Genomic DNA, 26044 nt, shown 5'->3' with positions numbered 1-26044 from the left:
GGGGGGTGAAGGGGGGTCTTGTTACTTTGCCTCTCTCCCCCATTCTGTGAGCGACCCCCTCTCTTGTGTTTCTCTGCAGTTCTTCAAAAGGAGGCGGAAACTACTAGTCCCAGGAATTGCGTCAAGAGCTTTCTGCATTGGAGGCCGTCTCATACAGAGGTAAGTAAGCAGGTGTTAGAACTCATGATTTAAAACCAAAAAGAAACATATTTTAAAATGTAACACTTTCAGGGTCAGTGCCCACTAGTGTGCATCCCAGTTTATATTAGTGCTCACCTAATATGAACTAGCTTGAGACTTGCTGCACTTTTCAAATTTAACAATAGATGGAGTCAGTCAGTAAGGGGTTAATCCCTGACATGTTGAAATAAAAGCCTATTCCCATTAATTCTTATTTTTCATGCTGACAAATTGCATATTTCCATCCAATGGGGAAAAAATATAAGTCAGATACAAGTTAGTAATTGGGCAGCACAAAAAACAACCCCTGTTCCATGTATAATGTAAATGTAGCGATTTGTAATAAAAGAGAAAAAGCCATTAATGTAATTATGTCAGTTATGTAACTCCACTAAACACGACTCATTGATGCAGTACACTCCAAATCCCATTAGATTATATGACTTGGCTGTTACTCATTGTATTTTTTGTTGATATAGCAATGATGACAGCACTCTCTAAAAATTGTAATCTTTATTTCATTTCATAAAACAAAAAAAGTAGATTTTTAAGATGACTGACAATGATGCAACAACAACCATTCGGACATCTGCAGGAGAAAAAAAAGTATACATAGTGTGTGTAAGGAGGTAGGGGGGGTGAGGGGGCACCATTGTACTGTGATATGTGTGGACGAGAAGAAGTGATAGCATCGCAAAATGTTTCCAATTTGTCGCAGTCGTCAGTTGGCTTCATTCTTGGATGCTTCGTCAAAGTTTTCCACCAAATCTGCATGGCAACAAGACAAAATTATTTCCATTGAAATCAAAACAAAATCGGACCTTATTTTAACACTTGACATCTTGTTAGATTTAAGTCTTTAAAAAAACACACATTTGCCTAATGTGGACTTTTGTTAGCATTACGTATATGTACTAAATATACCTGGAACATCATCATCCTCTTCCTCAATATCTTCGACTTTTGGAGATTTGTTGTCAAGTACTGAAATTAAGAACAAACAACATTAGTGCCTGAATACATTTTTAATAAAGTAAGGCTAGTATTATTATGCGATTATATGTTTAGATGGAAAAACAAACAAAATTAATTTTCCTTTTCCTATTAAGATTAAAAAGTGGAAGAAAAAAACAAAGTACAAAACAAATGAGATAATTTAGCCATATTGTCAACATGATATAGTACGTAAACACACACACACACACCTTGGCGCGGGAGCTGCTCAGCAAGCCTGCGCAGGCTGCTCAGGCTGTCGGCCCCCAACTGACTAAGAATGGCGGGCATCATCTCCGTCAGCTGTTTAGTCTCAGCGTGACCCGTGACGGCAAACGTGTTGGCCGATAACGATGCCTGAACCTTGGGGTTATTGAAGTGGATCACTGTGCCGTCGTCCTTGATCATGTTGACCTGAGTGTTGTGAGACAGGAATTACTGCTCCCATGTCCTCTTGAGGAAATAGAATTAAATGCAACAATCAACCCTAGAGTAGAGTTTTTACCTCTTCAATCCCTGCAATGTTGTTGACGGCTAACTTCTTTAAGGAGCTCTGAAGCTTTTTGTCATCTGCTGTGGCCGTTCTATGTACCACCTTCTTCTTCCTACGTGCTGAACCCTAAAAGAGCTTCAAATAATTAATTTCTTATAACTAAGATCTTTAATGAAAGTAGTTCTGTGTAAAATTGACTTTTATTTAAATAATGAACACAAAAATATGTATTTTTATCTTCTGTGACTGCAATAGGACCCAAAAATGTTATGCCACTATATGGCACCGGTAGTATTTACCTGTGTACCCACTTGATACCGTATTGTATACATCGCCATATTCGATAAGACAGGTTTAACAACGTTCTTCCGGGTTAGTGCATGCTTACCTTTCCTCCTATCCGCACTTGGGCCTGAAGTTTGGCCAATTTTTCCTGATTCATCTTGTGACCTACAGAAAGTATGTTAATGAATGTTTCTTAAAATGTGCGTGAGGCTGTTGTCAACACACGCACAAGCACGACAAAGCCAGCTGCTAGCTTCACGTTAGCATAGCGCCACAACACATTAACAAAAGCATTTCACTAGTGACGCAACAGATTCAAACATCGAATTTTTTACTCGTCAAACCTGCTCAAGTTTCCAAGGAGACATGCGGGGTTTAAAGAAGAGATTTATATTATTAGGGAGGCGTTTTTATTAGGCATACATGGATGTTGTTCCTGTTTCTTCCTCGTCAGCAAATAGAGGCGGTGGCAAGCAGTTCTGCCATCGTCTGGATCTTTTAGGTACTACATCAGCAAACGTCTTGGCCCCAAAAAATCACTTCATGAAGGAATTTTGTTTTATTTCAGTAGTTCAATTCATTCCCAAATCACGATATAGTGCACCAAATCACCAAACACATAATCTATAATGAAAAAAAATGATATACTCTAAAAACTAGTTTAAAATGATTTTAAGAATGTAGGGGAGAGCAGGATTCATCGTCACTTCAGTTCAGTATGTTGGTTCAGTATAAAACAATAACTCACTGAGAGATACTATGCCGTATTCAAAACAAAATCAAACTGAAATTAGAAATGAACAGAAACTAATGCACTGTGCTTTGTACATTACATTAACACAAAAGATAATGCATAATAATAAACATGACACCTTACAGTACTGTACCATTTCATAGTGAACACTGGGAATTACACACATTTACTAAGGGAAAAAGATGACATATAATGCTGTTTTCACTCTCACAAAAAAATTCCTGTATCTTTGTTTTAGCATTTCTTCCACACGGATAACACCACGTGGAACACCTCGGTCTTGGACTCGCCAGGCAGACCGATGCGAGTATTTTCCGCCACTAAGCCACCAAGGAGGCATGCCGGTTGCTCCAATTTGGAGTGGCTGGACGCAGAGCTTCGCAGAAGAAAGCTGTGTTGCCAGGATTTGGACTGGCAGCATCTTTGTAACATGAGATAGAGCTTCTTAAGGACGGCCTTCCTCAAGAGAATGTAGACCCAGGGGTCCAGGATCTGGTTCCAAGTGGCTACGCGCACCAGAAAGAGAAGTTTCTCTGATGCTGGCTCATGTTCATCTTTGAAGGTAAGAAGAATGATGCGTGCCTGCAAAAATTCATACAAAGAATAAGAAAATTGTCATGAATATAATAGATCCTAGTGGTTAAACAGTACTCCAATACATGTATTTTTGGTTGTTTTACACTCCAATACAGAACATAGTAACTTTGTCCAATCCATTTTGACTGGGAGAGGCTGGCAGTGAATAATTTATGTATATATATATAAAGATATATATAATTATAAATTATGGGCAACAAGTTAGTAGTAAATATTCTTTAAGAAAATGCACTTAAATTTTTTTACTCATTTTAAATTGTCAAAAAATGAAAGGAGTAAATGTTCTTATTTATTCTTGGCGTACACCAATCTGTCCACGCTGAATTTCATTGATTCCTCTCACTAGTTTCCATTGAAAACAGGCCTTCAATTCATTTAAATTTAAAAGATTGGCTGGTTATGCTCACATTTTAGTGCCATTTGCGATTAGACATCACAAAGTCTCTCGACCGAAATGTACTGGATGTCGAGCTTTGTCAAGGGCAGCTATCGCGCGCTGATAGCAAAAAATGGAGAGTAAGTCTTGGGTAATTCTGCTTACCAGTAAAGGCCCCCAGCAAACACAGGAAACTAGCATAATGCCCACAAGCTGGCAGATCATTTCAATGTGGTAAGACCTCCCTTTGCTGCGGTGCTTTCGGTGCATTGTAGACAACAGCAAGGAGCAGCTGGTCACAGTATTGCAAACAATAGACAAGAGAAGTGCCAGCAAGCCTAGCAGGGCAAAGAGCAAAGGCAGGAACACATCCAACCTGTCGTGGGGCTTGTCCAGATTGTAAAAGCACCAAGTCCTAGATCTCTGCACCATGTAGGACTTCCCCAGCACCACGGGTAGGACGGCCACCAGGGCAGCCAGCAGCCAGATGCCAGACAGCAGTTTATTCATGTTGTGGAAGGCTAGCCCGGTGGAGTGGTAAAAGGGTTTGGTGACCCCGATGCAGCGCTCAATTGCCATCGCGCTACCCAGGAACAGAGGACTCAGACCAAAGCAGACCAAAGTGGCGCCAAATAGGTTGCACATTCTACCATGGGGGTCGAAAGTCTCCCAATTTTTGTGTACGCTGTACACGTAAAGCACCAGGGAGCCGTTGACCAAGTGGCACAGGAGGTCCGTGACCACCAAACTGGTGGCGAACACATGGAAGGGCGTCTTGGATTTCAGAGAGATGCGCTTGGACGATTGGAGTAGGATGAAGAAGGCTAGACTGTTGGACAGGATACCCACAGTCATGGAGATGACTGAGGTGGTCACTGAAAGATTCTTCTCCACAAAGGTCAGATTTGTGGGTGAAGGGTCTTTCCGGCCGCACAGGTCATCGCCTTCACTGGCCGACATGTTGGGAGAATAACCTGTAAAATAGTAAGGGTGGAACAATGAATCCATCTGGATCTGTAGCCATGCAAAGTAATGGATCACTGCTAGCCTCTCACTGTCAGAATTAGATTAAAATTCATTTATAAGCGTTCTTTCCATAGTTAATCTAAAGATTTTCTCAAATAAAATGAGCATTTAGGAATTGCAGCCATTTTGTGCAGTGTACCTACACTTTCAGGGGCTCAAAAAGTATTACAAAAGGTTAATAGGCCAAGCCTTTCAATCAATAACAAACAACATGGTTAATGGAGTTGGCTTTTGGCATTTTTTTTAACTGCAACACTGCACATGAATCCCAAATTGGTGTCTATAAAGGTGGAGAATATTATTATACATATTCGGACTGAAGAAAGGGAGCCTCTCAAAAAGTCATTTTTAAAAAGTGCAACCTAATCATGGAAAGAAAGCGGTTCAGAAGTTCACAGCACAAAATGAAAAGACCATCCCAAGGGAAAAATTATATTGAAAAAGGATTTTAGTTTTTCTTACAAATGCTGCATAAAGAGATTAAACAAGGAAATGATAACATGCAAATTCAAACACATTCAACCTTAGACAAAACAATGCTTCAGGCTTACAAGAAGTTGTTAAATCTTCATCATCATATAAACCGAGTACAATATGCTTTTCAATTACTTTGAACAAATGAAAGTAGTAAAACCCACAAACAATTTAAAAAAATGGAGCATTCTCAAACCCTAACTAGTCTTATGTCTTTACGTTCACAGGATCAAAATAGACTTTAAGTGTTTTAAAAATACTGGAAAAAGAGTTCGTACATACATTTGCTATCAGTTTAGATCATGTATCCTACTAGTTATATGATATAATAATCTGAGGGATACAGAGAAGTTCAGTGTTGACCACATTTCTCCTCAACAGTATAATATCCTTGGCCGTCAGTTTTCTTTTTGACAAAATTGGACTACACTTTAAAAATGTATATCTGAAAAAGCTTTGTCACGCAAATCTTTTTACCTCACGAAGCTTCTCTTGATTTTCCGGGATGTCAGTCAGTCTCGCGCCCCTCGATGTTGCTTATGAGGTAGTGAGCAGCTGCTGCCTCCTGGCTCCAGAAAAAAAGAAAAACAACAAACCTAGAGCGCTCCATCTCTGACATGCGCGTCTGCCTTCGGTGACGGCTCCTTCGAACAAATTGATCTACATTACACACACGCGGGCTTGTTTATACATAGGTGGGTGGGTGGGTTGGTGTTTGGGTGGGTGTGTGAGTTTTTATGCATAACTCAAGTTTGGGCTTTTGGTTGTATGTTCTTTTATTTGGCTAATATTAGAAAATCATTGCATTATCATAAACTACTAATCTTTTCTCAGTATGTGGCTGCATTGGTGGTGCTCATGTACAATTTAGGATCAAGAGTAGTGTACAAATGATCAAGTTAGGTTGTTGCAAAAGCAAGCACCACAACCTCACCTCAATCAAAAAAGATCAAAACATGAGATGGGAAATCACGACTGAAGGGTCAAGTTCATTTGACCTTATGAAAAATTGAGTCAGAGTCAACACTTTGCAGGAAAGTAGATGCCCCGGAAAAGTAGTCCAAGCAGGGGCATGATAAATATAAATTTAGTGGTGTTAGCAGAACTGAAATTTACAGAAAAACTAAATTATAGAAATAGAACGCTGACTATAAAAATGTTATTTTGCGATATCCCGTTTTTTTTCTTTTCTTAACCCTACTTTTTAAACTAAAGCTCAGAACAGTTTTAACATGTTTTTTTAATCGTGACCAAGGTACAATGTAATTTACCCAATTAGGATTAGATACAAAAATAGTACTCAATTGATGAGAGCAAAATGAGGCAAAAAGTTGCATTTGGCAATCTTCCTTCCTTCCTTTTTCAGACTAAAAATTTTAAATCCACTACGTTTCTATTTGACATGACACCTTCCAAGTGTTGGGTCACTGACGCCGACGTGGTCCACATGAACAGACCAAAAATCATGTTCATACTGTGCCTCTCTGGGCCTGAGGATGAAGTAATGGAAGCTGTAGTAGTGGAAGTAAATATCATAATGGTTCTTTCACAGTTCTGTTATGTACTGTCCAAATTACAAAAGTCACAGGTATCAAATGTACTTTTTCTCTGTTCCCACTTTTTTGGGGTAATTTTCTCTGCATCACACATCCTCAAGTAGCCCTAAACTGTGCACAGGCAGCAATTTTACAGATTATTAAAGGAGCCAAAAGGAGATAAATGCCTCTCTCTCAGTGAAGTCATTGTTCCTTGGTGCCATCGATGTTTTTGGGTTTATCTTAAAAAAAAAAGTGTAATACAAAAACCTGGATGGGTACAGTCAAATAGGCTTAATTCTATTACCCAATAGGTTGGTAAACTGTAAAAAAAAAAAAATAAAAAGATAATATAATATAATACTTAGGATTATGGTTACATATATTATTTATCCTCTGAAAAGATTACATTCCTGCATTTGATTGATGTGTATATGAAATATATATAAAACAAAAACTGCTTTTAAAATGAATTGGTCACCTCAAATTATTTACTTCAACAAATCAAAACAATAAATTCACGTTTTTTAAATGAATAAAAGATCAAATGTGAATCTTGGCCAATCTGTTTACAGTCTGAGAAAAAGTACATCTGCCAAAACAAGGAATATTTTGCTGAAAAGAAATATATGCTTCTTATATAACCATTGAAAAGAAGAATAAGTCCTCAGGTCAAGTCATTTGTTTTATTGACATTGCAATCAATACAATTTTAAGCTCATTTCCACAAAGCGCTCTAAAGAAAGGCAGTATCTTCAGGCTGGTGGGCCTTTTAAGACATTACTGATGAGAACAAAATTGCATCTAACAAATAATTGAATTATATCATGGTGATCAAAGGCAAAATGGAAAACATCCTTCCCAAAGCAAATGTCATCGGTACAAACCCAAGTGGTCAATTGGAAAATGTCAATTAAGACTCCAAAGTTGAGTCTGGTGATCATGTATATGAACAATTTCTGCATGCCTTTCCACTTGAGGCTTTTCCACCTAACAATGGTACTACCAGGGAGTGATTCCTATACATTTCTCAACTTACTTAGTATCATTTGTCCTAGTAAAAAACGGCTAGAATTTATAGTGAAAAGCTAAATATTTTTATTAGCCTACCACTCCTATTCATTTAAAAAACAATTAAAATGGTTAATTAGCCAAAATAGTCACTTGCATGTCTTTGATGGAGTCACAGGAGTGCCAAAATTAATAGGAAACAAAGACACTATACCAAAAAGAAAGAACACTTAGAATGCAGACATATAAAGATAAACAATAAAAAAACAACATTTACAAATGTACTAGTAATATAAAGACAATCAAACGATCCAAATTGGAAAAAGGGCAGTTCTCAAAAAATGACAGCAGAGGCCAGTATTTCGCTGCAACTTTCCCCAAAAGAAGAGACTTCAGATTCAGCATACATAATCAGCCTTAAATAGCATCCCCAATCTGACAAAACTCTTTCATTTTAGTGACGAATACCTCTGTTTGCATCGGACAAACGTTCATAGTGATCAAACAAGGCAGAAAAAAAACTCGCGTCGAACAAAGAAAAGACAGTGGCGGACCCTTTAAGGCCATTTTGGAATAATTAATTACGTCGAGCTGTAAACACTGTTGGGCTGCGCTTCGTGACCGAAGGCGACCCGACGAGACCTCGGAAGCAGGTGGACGTATTTGGTGCACGTGCCGGCCCACCTGCTCACCTTGTTTGCGGTTCCTTCCCATAGATCCAAGACGACGGAGCTGCTTACAATTGATGAGTGCCATGGCTCGCAAGTCGGACATTCCCTCCGTCTACTATGGTGAGTCTTTTGTTTCTTACCTACTGCAAATTGATCGTAGTAAGTAAGCACTTCGTCACTCTCCTTTTGTCCGGGATTCATCATCATGGTACGGTGAAGGAATGTTTGTATGCCCGCAATCAAATTGCATTTTCATCTTAACTTCCATTTTTTTGAAAAGGATGTCTGTGTTGTTGTTTGAAGGAATCACTGTATTTATTAAGGCAACGTCCCGATTGCCTATTTTGTGTGTATTTATTTGTTTTAATTGAAAATTGATGGACATAATTGTATGTGCTTCCCTTGTTACGTTGATCAAAAACAAATGTGAGAGATCATGAATATATTACTTTCTGGGCCACTGTAAGGTCACCTGTAAAGAGTGAACTGGTTCTAATGTCACTTTATAACAGGTGGATTTGTTTGATGAGCTTTTATTTTATCGTAGTACTTCTGATCTTTGGGGGTCATAAGTTTGGGACCACCAACATGGCCATTGCATGTAGTCTTTTGCAAGCCTGCACTAATACAGCAATCAAACTTGCATGGATCTGACAGGGTCTACTAAACTAAAATACCCCTGTTGCACCATATATCATTGTGGAGGGGGGGGGGGGGGGGGTTCAATAGTAAGTAAGCGGTTTGGAAAATGAATGAATGAATGTATAATATTTGGGGTCAGCAGATACCTATACTTTATCGATAGACCGTAAATAACTCCAACCAAACAAACTTGCGTGCAATTATTTACAAATACCTGGTTGTTATATTTCCTCCAAACAATCTAGTACAACATAGACAACCCTTAAAATCATTTTTAATCATTGAAGGCCTGTGTGGGTTTTCTCCGGGTACTCCAGTTTTCTCCCACATTAAAAAAAAACATGCATGTTAGACTTGATGGACATTCTAAATTGCCTGTAGATATGATTGTGGGCATGAATGGTTGTCTGTCTCCTTGTGCCCTGTGATTGGCTGGCCACCAACTCAGGGTTTCCCCCACCATGTGTCCGACGTCAGCTGGGATAGGCTCCAGCACCCCCTGCGAACCTTGTGGAAATAAAGCGTTTCAGAAACTGATAGGTTGGCAATTTTTAGGTCAGTAATGTTTCTAAGCAATTATTCAACTCAAAAATAGTTGTCCTGATTTTTAATTTGATGAGTAATTAGTTATTCAATTGTGACATAACTGCTACTATAAGCAAGTTCACTCCCACCACAGTAGAGAGATCCACCCAACTCATATTACATAATACAGTAATAATACACACAGTATATCAATCATATTCTTTCACTTTGTGTACTTCAACTAAAAAGGTTAATTGTGCTGCAGCCGTGTTCAATGCATCAAGCTAATGGAGCATTTTGTGGAGTCATGGTGTGAGCAAATGGTAGGCACTAATAGTGCTATCAACGCAGCATTTCTGCCCTTTTTTTTAATCGACTCTTTAAAATAACCTCTATGATGCTTGTTTCTTTATAGCCGTAAATGTCAATGCAGTTTCCTTCTTAATCCTTGATTTAAGGTTCCTGTGATGTGAAATTACTATAATGAGGATAATATCTCAATCATTCAGGGAGAATGTGTCGGACGTGCCTGGATAGTCGGTCCATTCACTTTAAAAATGAAAGAGTGAGACGAGTTAAGTCTGGCACAAAGTTAATTAGGAAATTTTTCGCACGTGTAGTTTGCCTAAATCCTGTAAGCCAACATACTCACACTGGCCATTTTATTATGCACTCGTCAGTAGGGTTTGGAACGTCTGAGTGAATAAAAACTCACGATAATAAGGTACAGAAATGATCAATAGATGGGTCAGAAAAATAAATGCCTTTTAATATTTTGACTTTTCAGTAACTGTCCCAGAATGAGTTCATTCACATAGTAAATTTGAATGAATGCATTTCCAATTTATGGCTTTCCGTCGTCGTCAAGCAGACTCTTGCCGACGGACACAATCGAGACTTGCTGCCAATTTAGTCAAGGTCACATGGCAACCAAAACATTTCCACCCAAAAAGCACAGAGCAGCAGGCGAGCTGTCAACGGCTGACACACTCCGATGCAAACGCGTGTCCCCAGGGTTGAATCCCATCCCGTACCCTGCTGCTGTCAGTGAGTACTGAGTGTCTTCTCCCTCTCTTTTTTTTTTTAAAGCATACAATCTTAAGACATGATCCACTAGGCTTGAAAAAGCCAGATTGCCTACAACCAAATGCTAAATCCTCTAACTCTTGCTAATATTTGAAAAGATCCCAGGAGAATACTGTTGAGAAATTGTAAAGAACAGATCTGGATGCTGATTTTTTTTGTGTCAACCAGGAGACGAAAAAACTAGAGGGAGGCAATGTGAGCAAGGATACGGAAAGGGCAATTGAGACCAACAAAAATGGGGGAAAAGCTTGGATATGATCTGGATGCACCTTCGATGTTAGAGCGAGAGAGGAAAAAAATGAGCCATCTGGTGCCTTTCAGCTGCAGTGATTGCTTCTGAGATGGAGTCCAACTGGAAGCGTGGGGGACTGGTGCGATCATTTTGTACCAAAGTGTGTCAGTGTGCCCACGAGATGTTTTGTTCCCAAACTGAAGTAGTGATGCTTTGTTCTGAACGCAGTAATAGATCTATCACCTTATCAATTTATTTCACACACCTAACGCAATTAAAAGTGATGGAGCTATCGTTTTCTCATTATGAATTCATTAACATGACTATTAGAAGACATGGAGTTATTAGTAATTGTTTTTGTTGATTTTGTTACTGGCTACCATATTTTCGTGCATATTGACTGCCTCTGCGTATAACCCTTGACATTGCCTTTAAATCTTTGAATTTTACGATTTCTCCTGTATAAGACGCCCCCTGATTCACAATTTTCGCCTCCAAATTCATGGTATTAATAGGGAGTAGAAATGTGTTATTTTGAAGGGAACATCTTGAGGAAAAACCAATGCACGTGGTATTTCTGACATACTTAATTCAGCCAGATTTTTTTAGTTACAAAGATGGCTTATATGCGAGAAAATACGGTAATTCTTTCTAAATGTAATAGTAGTCAATATGTCATGGGAATTTCAGTCCATTCACCCAGTGATGCTTTGAAAGTACATTATTGCAAGTTCCAGAATGTAATCATATTTGAGGATGAGCATAGAAAAATGCTCTCCAGTGACATAACTCATGTACAACACCTGCAGAGTGTGAGCTGTTTGCATGCCCTTATGCTATGAAAGAGGCCAGTGTTGGACATTTCAGCCAAGGACAGACACACAAGTGACTGTGTCTAATCATGTTGACGTGTATAAGTGTTGTGGATGAATTTACTGGAACCAAAATGTAAGGTGCAGTCGTAATCATGAGGATTGATGGTCCAAGGACGCTGCTCAGTTGCTCATCTAGATTGGTACAATTCAAGAGATGACCTCAAACTCGTACGTAGAGCTGGTATTAGTGATTGGATCTGCAAATTCTAGTGGTTCAATTGGATCACAAGGACAGCAGCAACTTCAAATGGAGTTTTCATTCATTTTGAAAGGGTCGGTGGTTCTGGTTAAATTTAAGGTTAAACAAACCCATTGTAGCCCTTGAGGATTTCATCTTTTGCCATCAATGGCAACCAATGAGTTAATGGTTAAAAATGCTTATTCAATGGTTGGATTCGAGACGATATTAGTGATGATATGTTGAAGGAAAAAGGTATTATAACTTGACTCGCAATCTGTTGTACTTCAACTGAATGTCATTGATGATCCCTGTGGGATTTTAAGTCTTGCTGAGGCCATATGCACAAACCTGTTTTTAGCCTACATTGCCAAGAACATGACTAGATGACTTGGTTTTGAATAGTAACTCAAGCTACAGTTTACAGGCGGGATTTGCAACAACAACAAAAACATTTGGTGGCAAACAAAGTATCTTCAAAAATAAATAGTAAATAATGAGAATGTTATCTTTCTTTCATGCTTCTTAAAAATGCCTGCATAACTTCAGCTTTGAGAAAAGAGATGCCTCTGTGTCTTATTTTGGTTTTGTTGCTACATTAATGAGATTTCAGTTGAAATATTTGTGGCCCAATTGTTGTACTTTGGAAAATTTGTCTTTGACAATTTATTTGTGGGCTCACGTTTTCAAGCCTTTAATTCAAAACTCTTCACTAGCTCCATTCAACTCACATCTAATTGCAACTGAATGTCCCACATTTTAAATGAGGGCTTCTTTGGCTTTGCGTTCATCCTTTGTATTATTAATTAAGAAGTTGAAAAGCTCCCATACCCCAGATTTTTTTTTAAGTACAATTCTCCGTTGCAAATTGATGAGTTGAGCAATAATGTCTGGGTTGTGTAAGGATCTAAATGTTGAACACAATACGCAGTTTTGAAAATAGATGAATGGGTAAAAATAGCCCACCCCTTCTCTAGCCTTTACTGTACTTTATATTGTTCTAACCATATCTTATGTTTTGCTTTTCTTTGTAGGTGAGCCACACAAGTTTGACCCAAAGTTCAGAGGGCCAGTCCATAACAGGTATTGACAATTCTACCAAATACCATAATTGTTTTGATGAACTGCATTTCTACCCGAGAATTTCTATACTGGAAAAACTAGCCGGAAGGCTTTATCGATTCTGACTATTATGTAAGCTTTTCCCGTGGAGGTGACTGATTGATCAATTGTCATGCCGGGTTTTAATACACATGGAGGTGGAGTGCTGGCGGCTCTCTCCGCTCCACCGAACAAATCTATGACTATACATAAGTCAAATTGGTGGTGGGAGTTTGTCTGATGACACACACTATCAAGTAGTCACACACACAAATGCCCACTCAGAATGGTGGATGAGTTCCAGGCAGTATCAGGGTTTGTGCACACTGCTATGTATGAGTTGTACGTAATATTAAGCCAGGTTTTTAGCTATACATCACTACTAATACTACATTCAGTGCCATGAATTTCAGGTCGTTGATCTCTTGAAGTGTCCTATTCAAAAGCTGCATTAAAATGTCAATTGAAAGGTCATGTTAGAATTAGAGTTTAAACTCGTTGCTGGACTAAATTTATAATTCAATTTATTGATACGATACAATTCCGAATTTATTTTGGGATTGAGTTGCGAGGGGGAAATTTTGATAAAACATGCTATTTAATATGGCATTTGTTGGGCTAGTTCTATAAAGCGTAATTTAGTGAGCATTAACTTTTACACTATTTCTGTGTTTTCCTAGCAAATCAACTTTTTCTCCAAAGATTATCTACTTACTATGTTGTTAGTACCTATCAAACATATTTGAATGTTTGTCGGTATTAGTTCATTTTTATAACACGTTTTTTTAATATATTAAAATTTATAATTTCATAATTTAAACGCTTGACATAATACCAAAAACTAATTCCAGTTTTGGAATCGGCTGCCAAAAAATAAGCTAAAAACAACTGTTAGACGGGTGTTACTTATCCATGTCTCTCTGTGTTAGACTGTCTGAAGAACACTAATTAATGGATTTTTCCTTCATTTCAATTAAGAAAATGTATTTAAGACATTATAGAATTATGAGCATGGTAACAAAATGGATAAGCCTTTTCTCTGGATTACACAATTGAAAGAATGTTTACTTAAACAATTGTTTGACTGGTTTTGAGCAATTGACGGGACACACACTATGGAGAAGAGATTTTTCAAATGACGCACTAGCAACCTCCTTAAGGGTTTCTTCCACAGGCTTCGTGTGGACTTGTTCTTTTGATGATTCAGTCTATTTCAAAGGTAACGCAGTGTTTTGCCTTCACTCCCCTTGTGTCATTCCTCTTTTCTCTGCAGTTCGTGTCTCTTGTCTAGCTGGGTAAAGGCAACACACAGACTTTGGTGTGCGGCTGACAGGCTTTTTCCTAATGAGAACATTGTGAGAACATCTTGAGTCAGGCTTCCATTTAAGCATTGGTGGCCTGGACTCTTTAAGAAAAAGGATTTTTTTTTACATTAAAGATACTTCTTTTTGTTTAAATAAGAACTAGTTTGACAGCCAATTATATATCAAAAGTTTATAGTGTACAAACAATAAGACAAACATGAAATGGGGGGGAAAAAAGGCAAGTTACAATTGAGGCTAGAGGGCAGTGTCTACCTTCAGGTGTTAAATCATTATATAGAGATGGTTTTTAATAGGCCAAATAATACTAAATTGATACCATAAAAACTCTGGCAATATATTGCGGTTAGTCGCCAATTGCGTCAGGTCTTGGAATCGCTTCACCGGAATATTCGAGGTATTACTGTAATATAAAAAATAATAATAATACGAGTGTGTCAATTAGAAGTTGAAAATTATGTTATGCTACAACTACTAGATCGGAGCCGATCTTGAGACCAAACCCGATACTAAATATGGGATTGGACTTGTTCTCCTGTTTGGAGAAGTGATAGAAGAAAGAGAGCCCACTCCACCGCTTAGACATATAAAATGTAATTTCATTCATTTGTTTTGGAAAAAAAGGTTGTTGTTAATGTGACAGTAAGCCTTTTTATGTTACCCATTTTTTCATCTCTAAATTCTAGTAACCAAATCTGACAGTATTAAACTGATTTTATTTATTTATTTTACAATGTTTGTAGGATTACCTAAAAAAAACAAAGTATATGTAAAATATGGCCTGCATTCCTGCGATAACAAGACAAAGCAAAATTGTTTTCCCTCTGACTTTGTCAGCTGCCCGCATTCCTCCCATGCTTCTAAGGTGACATTGTATGAGCCACTGCACGCGGCTGTTGGCACGTTTTTAATAGACTATGCGCACCGTTGCCACAACTTTTGATTACTGTAAAGGAGGAGCGAGGTCAGCTCACTGCCAAACGCCACCTCAGATCTCGTCCGACTTAATTGCCGGTGATGCGTGCTCAAGTGATTGTTACCGTACACCGTAGGAGATTTAAAGGATGAGAGGGAGAATTCCAAGAGGAGGATGGCAGTGGTTGCCTTGGCAACCTGAGCAGTGCTTTCCCTTGTTCTTTACTCAAGGCAAAGAATCGCTACTACTATTGTCTGTTGTGTTTTAGAAACTGTCTTCTTCTTGACACCTCAAATGCCTTTTGCAACAATCAAAAATGGCTGTTTTCCCCAGGCAGGTGTAAAATATTTGCACATGGTACTGAAAGTCAAATTGCAACTCTTTTTATTTATATCTAGTTAGATGAGCAATGACTTTTAAAACTAGTAATATTGTTAAAGTATCTGAAACATCATTGGCTTTGATTTTTTTTTCTTAAAAAAACTATTCTACGTGCTGTTAAAAATGGTTGTTAGGGTTCTTAAATTTCAACGTGCAACTCGCCTAGAAGTTAGTTTTCTATAACTTAACTACTATATATTACTATATAACTATATATTTTTGGAACATCTGAATTTTAATTGATGGTGAAATGCATTAAAAAATAGCATTTTATGATGAGAAATCAATTGTACAACAAGCAAACAAAAAAAGCCTGACTTAGGTTGAATGATATAGCCTGATAGTAAATTATTTCTTTAAACTATAGGGCAATTGACTATTTTACATATCTCATAGAGGAAAGATATGCTGAAACGAGTCAGAGGGGACGTTTTCTTAACCAAGACATCTCATTAATTACTCAAATCAATGCATTTTTAGCCAGTCTGAGCCATCAGAACATCAAGGCTTTGTTCTCATCAGCCGTCGTTCATAATAATGAGCTTTCTTGTATAGACGGATGTCTGACGCCAGTGCTTCTTCTGTATTTTTTCTCCTAACAAGCCGGAGAAAGACAGCGGATACGAGTGTCTGAATTGACGTTGTTAAGGAAGACTCTTCACTCCAATATGTCTTAACCAGTGTTCACAGTGCGCACTGGATTTAGGTCTCATCAAGTCTTACCACCAGTCTTACTGCACACTTGTCTCTTCTTTAGATCAAGAGACTGCTTTTCCCACTGTTTAAACAGATTTGTTTATGAGTAAACATAGAAAAGAAGTCATTTTGAAGGGAGCTAGCTCACTTGCGGGGAGTCTAGACAAAGTTGAGCTTCAAACAGATGCGCATCCCATCAGAACAAGCCACCCTCTTTCTCCCTCCAGGCTCTGAAAGTCCAGAAAGTTCCAAAAGCAGTTTTATCTTGTCAAATCAGACTGTATTTGGATATATCTGAGCAAAATTTAGAAAACACGACAAACTACATGGTAGTCACAATTATGCTTAAATTTAACTGCCATTGATTGATGAATGGCTAATCCATTAAAGGGAATAATCACTGCCATTCCTCCTAGTTAAAATGGATTGGACGGCTACCCTCATGACACTTGGTCTTTTATCCCTATATAGAGAAAGTGACTGTTTCTGGTCATTAAAAAACTTAAACATTAGCAATTATTAGTATATACATAATTTGTTGTTATGACTCATCTATTCATATATTACTTCAAAATTTAGGTTTTTTTGTCTCCTTAAGATTTCCTTCATTTCTTGACGTTGACAACCAAGTCATTTAAACTGGACTTTCCAGTCAAAATGGATTGGATGGCAATAAACGATTGAGTAAAAAGTATGAAATATGTTCCGTGTTAATTGTATTCTTCTCACACTTGGAAAAAAATCTTTGCAGGAGCCGCACGGATGTGCTCTGCTGTGTGGTTTTTTTCATCTTCATCTTGGGCTACGTCTTACTGGGTGTTTTGGGTGAGTAGTGGGTGTTAGACACATTTTGTAATCACACATAGTAATAGTGAATTTTTTATTTAACTCTGGCATTGATGTTTTCAGCGTGGGTCAACGGCGATCCCAAAAAGATTGTGTATCCGACGGACAGCTTGGGGAATATCTGTGGCGATAAGCAAAACTTGTACGTTTTCATCTTCCTTTTGTATATATGAAAAACATTTTTGGACAAACTATTTTCAGATTGCTCTTTCATTATGATGTTTATTTCTGCTTTTCCTTAGGAACAAACCCTTTTTGTTCTACATTAACATGCTGAAATGTGCTAGCATCGAAACCGTGTTCAATTTCGAGTGCCCTACATTCCGTGTAAGACGTTAACACCGAGCCACCGATGCCATCTTTTTCCACTTTGTGCTTTTATGTGCTTGACTTCTTCTAATAGTGATGTTTCCTTTCTCAGGTCTGTGTGGAGAAGTGCCCTGACAAATATGAGCTACTTTCACCAGCCAAGTTGGACCCGGAGAAATGGAAGATTTACAAGCAATACTGCAAACCGGGAATTAACGACATGAAACCGGTATGCCACTTTTAATTTGCACTGGTGCCTATCTCAGTCATTTGATGTCAATTTAGGACGTACTTCTTTCTCAATGCCATTGATGGGACTTGAGTGAGCTTAAACCCGTAAAATAAACAAAAGTACAAATGATCAAAAAATTCCACGTGTTTCAACAAAGTCCCCATTTATAATGATTTAATAATATTCTAATCATTCCTATTTGATCCAATATCACCGTTGACGATCACCTTTTACGCTTCTTAACATATTGCGCTCCAAATTTCCCATTAAAAAACAAAAAATAAATAAAAACATGCTCATTTTCACTGTACATCTAAATAACAGTTTCACATCTATTGCCCATTGGAAATTCTAATTATTTAGATCCATCACTTCATATTGACAATACTTCAGACCCCCCAAAAAACAAAATTCACTAATATTTGTCTTCTTTACCTTTGTCAGTATACAAGCCTGATTGCAAATGATGACTGCCCAGCCACTCTTCATCCAAGCAAACCTTGTAAGTTTTAGCACAGGACGACCATTAGCATTTCTTCACTGAGCCCATTTGAAAAACATGTTTTTTATGTGTTTTCTTCCCCAGTGCTTAGGCGATGCGTTTTAGTGCTGAATATCACAGGCGCAGAACTAATGGTCAATCTGACTCGGTGAGAGCTTTGTTTTTTCTGTTGACTTGTTACCACTAAAATGACATTCTGAAATTGCCAATGTTTACGCTATTTATACTAGGATTCTTCTATTTTTCATTATTTATTCTGTTGTTTTTATCCACTTGATTTATTTATTCTTCGTTGCACTCAAGATAATATTGTAATATTTTTAGCTCGTTTTTTTCGGAAGCCGAACGGCGACATTTTGCTTCGTTTTTTTTGTGCAATGACAGTAAAGGAAGTCTATGTCTTGTGTCATTTTTATATAGTTTGACAACTTGGAGCATCATTTTAATCTAAATGATCTAAAACACTGACTCAAGGCTTTAAGTTTACCGTTAGTTAGTTATGGTGTCTACTTTCCTATACCTAGCACATTTTTATTTCAATCCGTTTGCAGATAACGGAACCGTAACCATTTTAGTCCATGTCCTCAACAAGAATAACTGGTAACTGAACTGACAAGCAACACAGGCACCAATAAGTCTTTTAAAAATGAAGCTCCGAGGAAAGTTTGTAACAATGATGTTTTTCTGTTTTGTCTTAATGGCCACTTCTTTCTTCTTCACCTACGACAGGAAAGAATCTGCAGATCTTTCTTTGAATTTAGTTGAGGACTTGGCAAATTCCTGGCAATGGATTCTATTGTGAGTTGACATATTACTCTTCAATCTTTGCTATATTGAACAGAAGTATTTTGACAAAAATCTCATCGAATCACTCAAGAATACAAATATTTGAGATATACTATGTTTTGCTGTTACACATTTCCATCAAATCTGCTACGAACAAATTATTTCAATTTTTTCCCTGCAAGTAGTAGGCAACAAATTGCAAAATATAGTAACAAGTACTAAATACATTATCAACATTGATTCCAATTTGTGAAATTTGTTTTTCTAGATATTTTGCCCTAAAGATTTCTATTTCTGTTCCTAATGAGTGCTTATTTCTAAATAATCACAGGTGTCTTGTATGCGCAATGGTGGTCAGCCTCTTTTTACTCCTGATGATGCGGTTAATCGTTGGCGTGCTGGTTTGGTTCTTCCTCTTTGCGCTCCTCTGTGCTCTCGGCTATGGTGAGTTTTTAATTTTTTTCCTTGGCTTTTCTGTCACATTTCTCAGGTGCTTTTGATTCTATTCTTACAAGTGTCTCTCAGGTATCATCTACTGCTTTTTGAAGTACAGAAACCTCTCTGAGACGGAGGGTGGCAACATCACTATTTCGGAAATGGGCTTCCGGACAGATGCTAATGTCTACCTGGACCTCAGTCAGACGTGGTTCATTTTCAGTACGCTTCAATGGCTTCTATTCCAATTTGAATGCAAAAATAACCTCATTTATTCCACCTGTGATCTTGTTTTTGAAGTGATTGTGATGTCTGTGATCGAGGGCATCCTTTTGATTGTGCTGATTTTCTTGAGGCAGCGCCTACTAATCGCCATCGTGCTGTTGAAGGAATCCAGCAGGTAGTTACTGCCAATACTGATCTTGATACCTTTTTTATTTTGCTTCAAATTCCAGACCTGTGGCACAATGTCACCATATTGTGTACTAGGCCTGGATATTAAATAAACCTTCTTTTTTTAACATTTTAAAACCTTTAATTATCTCTCGATTGAAAGTTATAGCCAAATTTATGGCTTCTAATGATTTTGTATTTATTGTTGTTGTAACAACATTTTGCCAGACATCGCAGTATGAAGGAAATTTTCATGTCCATAGCTCAAGTAAGATGTTCTTCCCCCCTTTTTTTTTAGAGCCATCAGATACATCATGTCTGCTCTCATCTTCCCCGTCTTCACCTTCTTGCTGTTGTGTATATCCATTGCTTATGGATCTGTCGTAGCAATGTATCCTTGAAAACACTTATTGTTGGTGGTTACATTGACATTCCAACGTCTTTAAAAAACTAGCTATTGGTGGTAGTAGTAGTTAAGCAGGCAGTTCTCATCCCCATGGCAATAACAATGTGTCTAGAATTTAAACAATTACGTATTCCCACAGGAAATAATGTCACTTAAATAATTATTCACTGGCTGGATTATATTTTGAAAAATATTTTTATATTCTCAACTTTCAAGTGTCAACAAAACGAAACTACACTGTTATCATAATATAGAATGTGGATATCTTTATAAATACTGTCATCTAGTGGCAAGGAAACTTTAGTACTACATGTCATTACTGTTCTGCCAAAACTTCCTTTTTTGTTGTTGTTGCTTGCTTGTTATTTTTATTTATTTTTTACTGGCCGAAGGCCTGTCAAGCAGCCGCTCAAGTTGTTGTTCTTGTGTACACTAACTTGGAAATGCTACTCCTCCCTTATTCGTCAACTATTTGACTCGAAACTTGGTAGGTACGTCACATGGACAATTATCTATCGATCCTTGGAACCCCGTTCTTTGTTTTCATCTGGGCTTTAATAGCAGATTTATTGGTTCCCATAGGTTAGCAATTAGCCTTTAGTGGGCAGAATTCCATCTGTGGTAGTGCAGGTTTATCTTATGGTGATTTATCATACAAGTTTGCAAAAGCCTTAACTGTTTTCACCTTCAGCTTTTTGGCTACATCTGGTGTCCCCGTCTACAAGATTCTACCTGTAGATGGTTGCGTGTTAGAAAACGATACGTGCGATCCTCAGGTGAGCCTTACATTCTCAATTTAGAAGTATCTACACATTACATTAAGTCAGGAATTAACAATCAAATACTGGCTGATGAATTCTTTCAGACATTTGATGAATCGAGAATGACCGGCAGGTGCAGTGGCTCCATGTGCTTTTTCTCTCACTACGGCGGTGAGAGCTTCTTCCACCGCTACACCGTTGTCTTCCAAGTCTACAATGTGTTCATGTTCCTGTGGCTGGTCAACTTTGTCATCGCCGTGGGCCAATGCACTCTGGCCGGAGCCTTTGCTTCCTACTACTGGGCTCTAAGGAAGCCCAAAGACATCCCCGCACGTCCAATCATATCGTCGTTCAACAGAGCCATACAGTAAGTCCTTCCTTGGGGAGACACAAACTAAATATAAATACTAGTTGAATCAAAAGCAGTTGCAGAAGGGAGTTGAAATTTGGACATGACTGACAAGTTGTTGTCGTTGGTTTAACATTTACTTGAATAGGGTGCGCATTAAAGCTTTATGCTTCACTTTTGAATATATAATACTGCTGATTACAAGCATGTTTTATACAAGTATAAATCTTGCTTTTGCCACAGTTACCACACCGGCTCGCTGGCTTTGGGCGCCCTCATCCTCTCTTCGGTCCAAATGATACGCTTAGTTCTTGAGTACCTGGATAAAAAACTCAAGTGTAAGTTATAAGAGATTGAAGACTTTTTTTTTTTTTTTTTTAAACTGACTCTAAAAGGAGATTTGTTTTTTTCTCAGGTTCCCAAACTGCATGTTCTCGCTTCATGATTAACTGCCTCAAATATTGTTTCTGGTGCTTGGAACGTTTCCTCAAGTTCATCAACAGAAACGCATACATTATGGTGAGATATTGCCTAGGGGAAGATTTATTTGACACCATTCATCCATTTCACAGAATTGACTCAATGATTATCTCTTTTAACAGATAGCAATATATGGAAAAAGCTTTTGTACCTCCTCCAAAAACGCATTCTTCCTCTTGTTGAGGAACATTATCCGGTAAGCTTTTGTGTCGGATGAGAATTCTTCCACTGACTCTTGTTTTGCTACATGACACAATGAAAAAGCAAAATAATTATATCAAATAGAATTATGCACTATGAAAAAAAATTGATAAGGCTACCATGAAACGGTAACAGTGTGAAGAAAAAGATGCACCAAATGGTGTTAATAAATTGATAGAATACAGGTTATTTTTGTTTGTGTTTATAGGGTGGCTGTTCTCGACAAGGTGACAGACTTTATATTATTACTTGCAAAACTGGTCGTTACAGCAAGTATTGGTGAGTGTGCCTGCTTTGCATATTTCATTCCTTTATGTTTAGCAAGGACTGTAATTGCAAATTTAATTCAACTTGTTTTTTTTTTCTTCCTTTGATTTACATCAGGTGCATTTGCATATTTCTTCTTTTCCCATCAAATATCCCTCCAGGCACCCATCTTGTACTCTTACTGGGTCCCAGTGGTGGTAAGGAATCAAGTCAAATTAACAATTCACACCAAAAATGCCTTTTTTTTTCTTTTCTTCATTATTATTATTATTATTATTATTATTAATTTCTGCAAAGATTGAATCAAGACAAAGCTATTTGTGGCTGTGGTGAGGCAAGGAAGAAGGGGTTCCATTGTTAAAAAATATATACAAAATAAAGAAGTATTTTCGATTAGAAGTGAAAAGTCTTCAATAGCTAAGAAAATCCAATGGCCTTGAGTGCATCTTTCCTGATTTCAATGACCTAAATGGCTGAAAGTCTGTCATTTTCCTCCTTTTACTTTCAGGTGGTGGCACTGGGATCATTCCTAATTGCGAGTGGCTTCTTTAGCGTTTACTCCATGTGTGTGGACACGTTGTTCCTGTGCTTTTGTAAGTGGCTTCATTTTCTTTGGTACACAGTAAAACTCATCAACACTATTACTTAAAGCTACAGTTAACATCGCATAAAAATATATAAGAATAATAATGGTATTTATTCCTGTGTGTGATGAATTATTTAAATTTAAATTATAAAAAAATATTTAACTAATTACCTGCCATTGGAAATGACAATGTCCATCATTTAAATGATCCATAATTCATCCATAATTTGCCCCTCTTCTTCCCCCGATCCTCCGTTAGGCGAAGACCTGGAAAGGAATGACGGTTCGGAAGCCAGGCCCTACTACATGTCACCCGAACTGCGTAAAATCTTGCACAAAGAGAACGAGGCAGAATCGCGTGCTTCCGAGTACGAGTCCCATTGAGAGAGGCGTGTTCCGTTCAAAACAAACTGATCACCTTCCTTTATATCGGCTGGCTGGAGCAGCTACTTTTTAATGCGGGGGCAACTCCCTGGAACTACTGTTTGATTGAACGTTGCGCGTCCTTTTCCTTTACCCGCATTCTCTGCCTTACCCAAGCAAATGCCGCAATGATTATTATAAAGACAAAACGAAGGACCTGCATGTTGCTCCTAGTTGTACAGGACAGTTCAACTTCTTCAAGGTGAGGCGCACTTTGATTTTACCGTGTAATATCATTTTATATGCACTTTCACTTCTGTAATGGCCCATCGGCACAGTACGTAGCACTTTTCCTCACAAGATTTGTCAGGGGTGCTGAAGCATAGCCTAGCCCCAACTATGGGTTGCATTGGTTGCCAACCAATCGTAGTGTTTTTTTTAAATTTTTTATGGGGGACGGGGTGGCTTGCGGGAGGAAACTGCAATCCACCCACCAGCATTGAACCTTAAACTGTGAGGCGGATGTGCTAACCACAATGTCACCCGGTCAGTGTAATACATTTAAGGTAAATATCATAATTTGTGCATGAAAAGGGTTCGTGGCTGTAGATATTTCTCTCTTCCACCACTTTTATAAGTCATATGTAAACACACAACAACAAATCATTACACAATGAGGCAAAATAATTGTACTGTAGAAAGATGAAAAACAGGGTTTTACTGTGAAACTATTTCTGCAGTAATCCCTCAATGTCCGCTGTGTCCGGAAAAAAAAACACGTAAGACGAAATGCGAAAAATGGAAATACTTTACCGTATACCAGATGTGATTGGCAGTCAAGGAGGGAGCTTGAATAGTGTTTTTATCTCAAAAGACATTTATTTGTTATGTAATTTTTAGAGACAACAGAGGATACCTGTTTTGATACTGTTTATAAAAGGATATAAAAGCCATTTTTGGTACTTTTTTTGTCTTTCTTTTTAATATTTGGTGATTCAGATGTAGTGCTGTTTTAATACCGGGTATGATCAACACATCTGTTAGTTGGTTGTTTTGCAATGCAAATTTTTTATTTATCAAATTTGATGACAATGGGAATTCTTTAAAAAAAATAAAGTTGAATGGCTTAAATTACTGTATGTGATGTCTCGCTTTCAGTGATCATAGTGCGTGTGCCACATCCCCTTAAAAAAACTTTTTAGAATGAACAAAAATATTTCTTAAAATCAAAGTCACATAATAAAACAAAAGATACTTTGCTTTCAACTTTGATTTTTATTTTTTTCAGATTAGTGACAAAGGCAAAAATGGATGACTTGTAGGATGGACAGTCTTCCAACGAAAAGGTTTCCCAAACTGGAGAGCGAAGACACCTGAAGACAAAAAAGTAAGTTTAAAATACATTCATGTTGCTGTGCAGAAAATACTTCTTTTCTTTAGTTTTTCTTAGACTCACCTGCAGAGATAGTGAATAAGTCATTAGCTTCCCACCTCTGTGGACCTGGGTTAAATTCCTGGTTTGCTCTGCATACCTAACTTTTCCCACTTGTCGTTTTTTCAAGAAAAAAAGCCTTACTATACTATGTCGTTTTTTCAAGAAAAAGAGCCTTACTATACTATGTCGTTTTTTCCAGAAAAAAAGCCTTACTATACTATGTCGTTTTTTCAAGGAAAAAAGCCTTACTATACTATGTCGTTCTTTCAAGAAAAAAAGCCTTACTATACTATGTCGTTTTTTCAAGAAAAAAAGCCTTACTATACTATGTCGTTTTTTCAAGAAAAAAAGCCTTACTATACTATGTCGTTTTTTCAAGAAAAAAGCCTTACTATACTAGGTCGTTTTTTCAAGGAAAAAAGCCTTACTATACTATGTTGTTTTTTCAAGGAAAAAAGCCTTACTATACTATGTCGTTTTTTCAAGATAAAAAGCCTTACTATACTATGTCGTTTTTTCAAGAAAAAAGCCTTACTATGCTATGTCGTTTTTTCAAGAAAAAAAGCCTTACTATACTATGTCGTTTTTTCAAGAAAAAAAGCCTTACTATACTGTCGTTTTTTTCAAGAAAAAAAAGCCTTACTATACTATGTCGTTTTTTCAAGAAAAAAAGCCTTACTATACTATGTCGTTTTTTCAAGAAAAAAAGCCTTACTATACTATGTCGTTTTTTCAAGAAAAAAAGCCTTACTATACTATGTCGTTTTTTCAAGAAAAAAAAGCCTTACTATACTATGTCGTTTTTTTCAAGAAAAAAAGCCTTACTATACTATGTCGTTTTTTTCAAGAAAAAAAGCCTTACTATACTATGTCGTTTTATCAAGGAAAAAAGCCTTACTATACTATGTCGTTTTTTCAAGAAAAAAGCCTTACTATACTATGTCGTTTTTTCAAGAAAAAAAAGCCTTACTATACTGTCGTTTTTTTCAAGAAAAAAAGCCTTACTATACTATGTCGTTTTTTCAAGGAAAAAAGCCTTACTATACTATGTCGTTTTTTCAAGGAAAAAAGCCTTACTATACTATGTCGTTTTTTTCAAGAAAAAAAGCCTTACTATACTATGTCGTTTTTTCAAGGAAAAAAGCCTTACTATACTATGTCGTTTTTTCAAGGAAAAAAGCCTTACTATACTATGTCGTTTTTTCAAGGAAAAAAGCCTTACTATACTATGTCGTTTTTTCAAGAAAAAAAAGCCGTACTATACTATGTCGTTTTTTTTCAAGAAAAAAAGCCTTACTATACTATGTCGTTTTTTCAAGAAAAAAGCCTTACTATACTATGTCG

General features: G+C 37.4%; 3 protein-coding genes across 4 annotated transcripts; 1 reads left to right on the top strand and 2 right to left on the bottom strand.

Moving 5' to 3' along the window:
* The first annotated feature begins 1 nt into the window (after nucleotide 1).
* LOC144197054 (choline transporter-like protein 5) lies at nucleotides 2-24400 on the top strand. The gene is made up of 24 exons (XM_077717605.1): nucleotides 2-159; nucleotides 2944-3267; nucleotides 8441-8515; nucleotides 12968-13016; nucleotides 17101-17174; nucleotides 17259-17337; nucleotides 17438-17522; nucleotides 17617-17733; nucleotides 18181-18238; nucleotides 18323-18386; nucleotides 18968-19036; nucleotides 19356-19468; nucleotides 19550-19681; nucleotides 19760-19859; nucleotides 20151-20243; nucleotides 20950-21034; nucleotides 21124-21386; nucleotides 21612-21706; nucleotides 21784-21887; nucleotides 21971-22044; nucleotides 22258-22328; nucleotides 22434-22513; nucleotides 22825-22909; nucleotides 23162-24400. The coding sequence occupies exons 2-24, from the start codon at nucleotides 3252-3254 to the stop codon at nucleotides 23284-23286; spliced, it is 2106 nt and encodes a 701-aa protein (XP_077573731.1). The 5' UTR covers nucleotides 2-159; nucleotides 2944-3251; the 3' UTR covers nucleotides 23287-24400.
* On the bottom strand, nucleotides 679-2452 carry btf3l4 (basic transcription factor 3-like 4). Of its 2 annotated transcripts, none has more exons than XM_077717048.1 (6): nucleotides 2375-2452; nucleotides 2055-2116; nucleotides 1679-1792; nucleotides 1386-1587; nucleotides 1105-1164; nucleotides 679-948 (listed from the first exon to the last, which is right to left on the bottom strand). In XM_077717048.1, exons 2-6 carry the CDS (start codon nucleotides 2106-2108, stop codon nucleotides 902-904), a joined length of 477 nt encoding a protein of 158 aa, XP_077573174.1. In that variant the 5' UTR covers nucleotides 2109-2116; nucleotides 2375-2452; the 3' UTR covers nucleotides 679-901. The 2 variants fall into 2 exon arrangements, with proteins under 2 accessions (XP_077573174.1, XP_077573173.1); XM_077717047.1 differs by having other exon boundaries at nucleotides 2296-2437.
* Nucleotides 2682-4751, bottom strand: ptgfr (prostaglandin F receptor (FP)). Its single transcript, XM_077717614.1, has 2 exons — nucleotides 3844-4751; nucleotides 2682-3287 (listed from the first exon to the last, which is right to left on the bottom strand). Exons 1-2 carry the CDS (start codon nucleotides 4684-4686, stop codon nucleotides 2940-2942), a joined length of 1191 nt encoding a protein of 396 aa, XP_077573740.1. The 5' UTR covers nucleotides 4687-4751; the 3' UTR covers nucleotides 2682-2939.
* Nucleotides 24401-26044: the final 1644 nt, after the last annotated feature.

Source organism: Stigmatopora nigra, chromosome 5 (assembly GCF_051989575.1).
Source record: "Stigmatopora nigra isolate UIUO_SnigA chromosome 5, RoL_Snig_1.1, whole genome shotgun sequence".
Classification (NCBI taxonomy): domain Eukaryota; kingdom Metazoa; phylum Chordata; class Actinopteri; order Syngnathiformes; family Syngnathidae; genus Stigmatopora; species Stigmatopora nigra.
This window is presented reverse-complemented; position numbering and strand designations above follow the sequence as displayed.

Excerpts from the sequence above, each read along its gene's own strand:
- btf3l4 (XM_077717048.1), bottom strand. The coding sequence starts at position 2,108 with ATGAATCAGGAAAAATTGGCCAAACTTCAGGCCCAAGTGCGGATAGGA. Across the intron at positions 1,588-1,678 it reads ACATTGCAGGGATTGAAGAG|GTCAACATGATCAAGGACGA; the intron begins GTAAAAACTCTA and ends CACAACACTCAG. Across the intron at positions 1,165-1,385 it reads TGAGCAGCTCCCGCGCCAAG|TACTTGACAACAAATCTCCA; the intron begins GTGTGTGTGTGT and ends TCTTAATTTCAG.
- LOC144197054 (XM_077717605.1), top strand. Across the intron at positions 19,682-19,759 it reads TCAGACGTGGTTCATTTTCA|TGATTGTGATGTCTGTGATC; the intron begins GTACGCTTCAAT and ends TTGTTTTTGAAG. Across the intron at positions 21,035-21,123 it reads ACGATACGTGCGATCCTCAG|ACATTTGATGAATCGAGAAT; the intron begins GTGAGCCTTACA and ends GAATTCTTTCAG.
- ptgfr (XM_077717614.1), bottom strand. The coding sequence starts at position 4,686 with ATGGATTCATTGTTCCACCCTTACTATTTTACAGGTTATTCTCCCAAC. Across the intron at positions 3,288-3,843 it reads TTTGCTGGGGGCCTTTACTG|GCACGCATCATTCTTCTTAC; the intron begins GTAAGCAGAATT and ends GAATTTTTGCAG.